We start from the raw sequence: 3,896 nt of genomic DNA, 5'->3' as shown, positions 1-3,896 counted from the left end.
ACAGGTTATTTAATTTTGTTTCTCTCGACAAATACAGCAAGAATGTGCAATGGAAATACGTGTTGCGCATTTGAAATGGCATAAGCCCGACCCAGTTGTAAAAATACATTTAAGCTGATAAAAGCTAACCTAGACTTTGAAGGGACGTGCCTACACATCTGTACCTATCTTTGCTATAAATAAGACGATCTACTGATGCCTTAGCTCAGTTCCAGCTGAGAGCGTCTCAAAGTGTGTAGATTGTACCACGTTGGAATAATATAGTTGGGTGTATTTTTGCATATTTATACTCACGGTCATAGGTGAAAGGTGAATCGTAAATATTTATAAGGAATTGTGCGGCACATTGTACTGAATCATCAAATGAGCAAATGGAATTTACGCAATTGAAACTAACCCGTGATTCACATACAATAGTTTATGTATTCGCATGAACTGGTTTAATGGCTGGTGGTAATGAAATACGGATGTTTTATTTCATTGCAGAATGATCAAATTACTACGGTTAAGGGTGATACTCATCATCTTAGGAATTAGCCACTGGAAAGATACTGAGTGTACGCCTTTTAATTTAAACAATCGTCTGTTAAAATTCGAACAGCCCGTTGAAGAACCGAACCGAACAGAACCGAAAGAGTATCGACTAAACGAAGACGTTTGGCCATCGCATTACGACCTCGAGATAAAGCCGTACTTTGCAAACGAATCGAACAAGTCTGCATTCACGTTTGACGGTATTACCACCATAACGATCACCACCTTTAAGGAAGGTGTTAGTAGCATTAAACTTCATCAGTCGGAACTGGACATCCAGTCGTGGAACTTATTGCGCAGAAGCAACAGCCAGATGGTGCGGCGGTGGAATGAAACGTACGATCCGCAAACGGAAATTCTAACGTTAGAACTGGCTGAACCATTACTGCCGAAAGTTGAGTACTTGCTCACTTTCCACTACATTGGGGTTATTCAGGAAAAATTGCGTGGCTTCTACAGGAGTTCCTTCAGCAGGAGTGGCGAACAGATATGGCTTGGTACGACCCAGTTCGAGCCTACGGATGCGCGACTTGCCTTTCCTTGCTTTGATGAGCCCAGATTTAAGGCCACATTCGAGCTGAAAATTAATCATATACCACTGGAATATAGTGTGTATTCTAACACGCCCATCAGAAGTAGCGTGGATGTGGGGTAAGCTTTACATAAAAAAATACATAAAAAAAATGCCTGAAGTCGAATTTATATGACACTGTTTTACCTCAATGTTCTAGCAATAACCGGTCGTTGACAACGTTTGGAGTCACACCTAAAATGTCAACCTATTTGCTGGCATTCATTGTGGCACCATTTGAGATGACAGGAGAGGGCCAAATTCGAAGTCTGACACGTCCCGGTATTTCCAATCAAACTAGTTACGCTGTGCAAGAAGGATTGAAACTGCTTCAATATCTCGAAGATTGGATTGATTATCCGATCGGTAATTTCTATGAAATATTTCCCATTTATATGGCCGCCATGCCTGACTTCTCTGCTGCAGCGATGGAAAACTGGGGCCTTATCATCTACAGAGAGTCCTTCTTACTGTATGATCCCCTGGAGGACACCAGCTTAGATCAGCAACAAATCACGACCACAATAGCGCACGAGCTGGCTCATCAGTGGTTTGGAAATCTGGTCACTTGCGACTGGTGGAGTGTCACCTGGTTGAACGAAAGTTTCGCAAACTACTTGGAGTATTTCGGCACGGCTTTGGTGGAGCCTGATTGGGAGCTGGAGCAGCAGTTTGTTGTGGATTCGCTACAGAGTGCAATGCGCATGGAAGCTAGGGTATTGACTCATCCACTCACGAGTCCCGTTCACTCGCCATTCGATGCACTTCGAAAGTTTGACTACATTTCATACGATAAAGGTGCCGCTGTGCTGAGAATGGTGGAGCATTTTCTCACCAAACCCATTTTCCAGTTAGCTTTGAGGGAGTATGTCAAAGCACAAGCGTTTCAGACCGCACGTCCAGATGATCTGTTTGCAGTATTGGACCGCCACAAGGCTAATACTAGCGCCTACATTGAACCGTGGACAACACAACCAGGTTTTCCACTCGTGACGGTCTCCATGACGGAGGGAGGATTCACTTTGACACAGAAACGGTTCTTTGCGAATGGGACGGACAACAACGAGAACTCGCTGTGGCCTATACCTGTAACCTATGCCACCAAGCCGGAGGATTTCGCCAACACCATGCCGACGTTCGTCACTGCGGCCTCTTATGACGTGCCGATCCCAAATGCTTCTAGTGTGCGTTACTTCATAGTCAACAATCAGCAAGTGGGCTACTACCGGGTGAACTACGAGCCGAAGCTATGGGATAAGATTAGTAACGCCCTGCGGAGTGACAACTATGGTGGCATCCATGTTCTCAATCGTGCACAAATTGTGGACAATCTGTTCAACTTAGCCGCGGCAGATGTCATGAGTTACGCCGCATCACTGAAGATCCTCGACTATCTAAAGACAGAAACCGAATATTTACCCTGGCTGGCGGCCGTTTACGGTTTAGATAAGCTTTCCCAAAAAATTCAACCAGACGACGAAAAACTGTTTTCGGTATGAACAAACAATCCACTGCGAAGAGTTGTTGCGGCTTACGGCACATTGTTTTGTTTTTTGTTTTGCATTTCAGGACCACATTCTGGACATTTTTGAGACAGTCTATAGGAAGGTGGATTTCCGACCACCAGTAAACTCGGAACGCCGAGTAAATTCTTATCTACGTCGGAAGGTACTTCAATGGACATGCCGGCATGGACACGAAGACTGCAGGCGAAAGGCCGTTGAGGAATTTGAGCGATTCCGCAAAAATCCTAGCGTGAAGTACGTACAAACCACTAATCTGTAGCACTTACCAGCGATGAGAGATTCGGTTATTCCAGTTTTGATTTGCTTTTCCAACTCGTAGGATTCATCCTGATCTTCGTGATATCGTGTACTGTGAAGGGGTACGCAAGGGCTCGGCCATCCAGTTTGATTTTCTTCTGAATCGCTACCAAACGAGCAATGCGACCAAGGAAAGGGACCTCATATTAAAAGGGCTAAGTTGCGTCGAAGAAAATGACCTTATACACGTACGTTAAGGAACTGCACTATTTGTATGGTGACTTTAACATGTTACTTATATTTTTTACCTATTTCAATCATACAGAAATATTTGAGCTTTATGCTTTCTCCGAACATGAGTGAAAACTTGTGGCGTTCAGTTGTTAACAACCCCCGTATGGTTTCGTCCGCGATAACCTACATTGTGGAAAACAGCGAAGCTTTGATGGAGCTGTAAGTTGACTGCATGAAAGCTTTCGTAGTGAAGCTGATAAATATGAAACCCATTGTATTTCGTTGCAGCAGCCATGAACCGTCATACGTAATAGCCACACTCCTCACACTCCTGACGTTCTCCAAGAATCCGGCTGACAGGAACATAATCAAAGAGTTCGTTTATTCCCACAAGGAACAATGGGCAGATGATGATTTCATTATCGATTCTATAACAGCGTTTGATGATAAGCAAAAATCCAGCATGAATTACCGTAATGACATTCGCGACTTTTTGCTAGCAAAGGCTGGAAGTAGATCTGCGTCTTCCAGGCTTATCTTTAGCTCTACATTCACCCTTTGCATTGCTTTGTTAGCATTTGTAAGATGGTAAAGCATACCCAATATGAAAAGTAGAAATTTCGATTTAAGTTAGTTAGGCTGTTCAATCAATGTTAGAAACCGGCATCTTTGTGTAAACCAATCAAAGGGTTAACTCTGTACTACACCCCTCCCTTACCTCCCCGAATCTAGAATTAGCGTTAAATTATGAATAGTACATACAGAAATACAATGTATAATTGATACATACAATG

The 3,896-nt window shown here is 43.4% G+C and overlaps 1 protein-coding gene across 1 annotated transcript; it reads left to right on the top strand.

Annotated features, from left to right (window-relative positions):
* The first annotated feature begins 487 nt into the window (after positions 1–487).
* LOC131284058 (membrane alanyl aminopeptidase-like) lies at positions 488–3,325 on the top strand. Its single transcript, XM_058312913.1, has 6 exons — positions 488–511; positions 602–1,185; positions 1,266–2,598; positions 2,675–2,865; positions 2,951–3,116; positions 3,194–3,325. The coding sequence occupies exons 1-6, from the start codon at positions 488–490 to the stop codon at positions 3,323–3,325; spliced, it is 2,430 nt and encodes an 809-aa protein (XP_058168896.1).
* Positions 3,326–3,896: the final 571 nt, after the last annotated feature.

Source organism: Anopheles ziemanni, chromosome 3 (assembly GCF_943734765.1).
Source record: "Anopheles ziemanni chromosome 3, idAnoZiCoDA_A2_x.2, whole genome shotgun sequence".
Lineage (NCBI taxonomy): Eukaryota > Metazoa > Arthropoda > Insecta > Diptera > Culicidae > Anopheles > Anopheles ziemanni.
The sequence above is the reverse complement of the archived record's forward strand: the minus strand, read 5'-3'. Positions and strand labels throughout refer to the sequence as shown.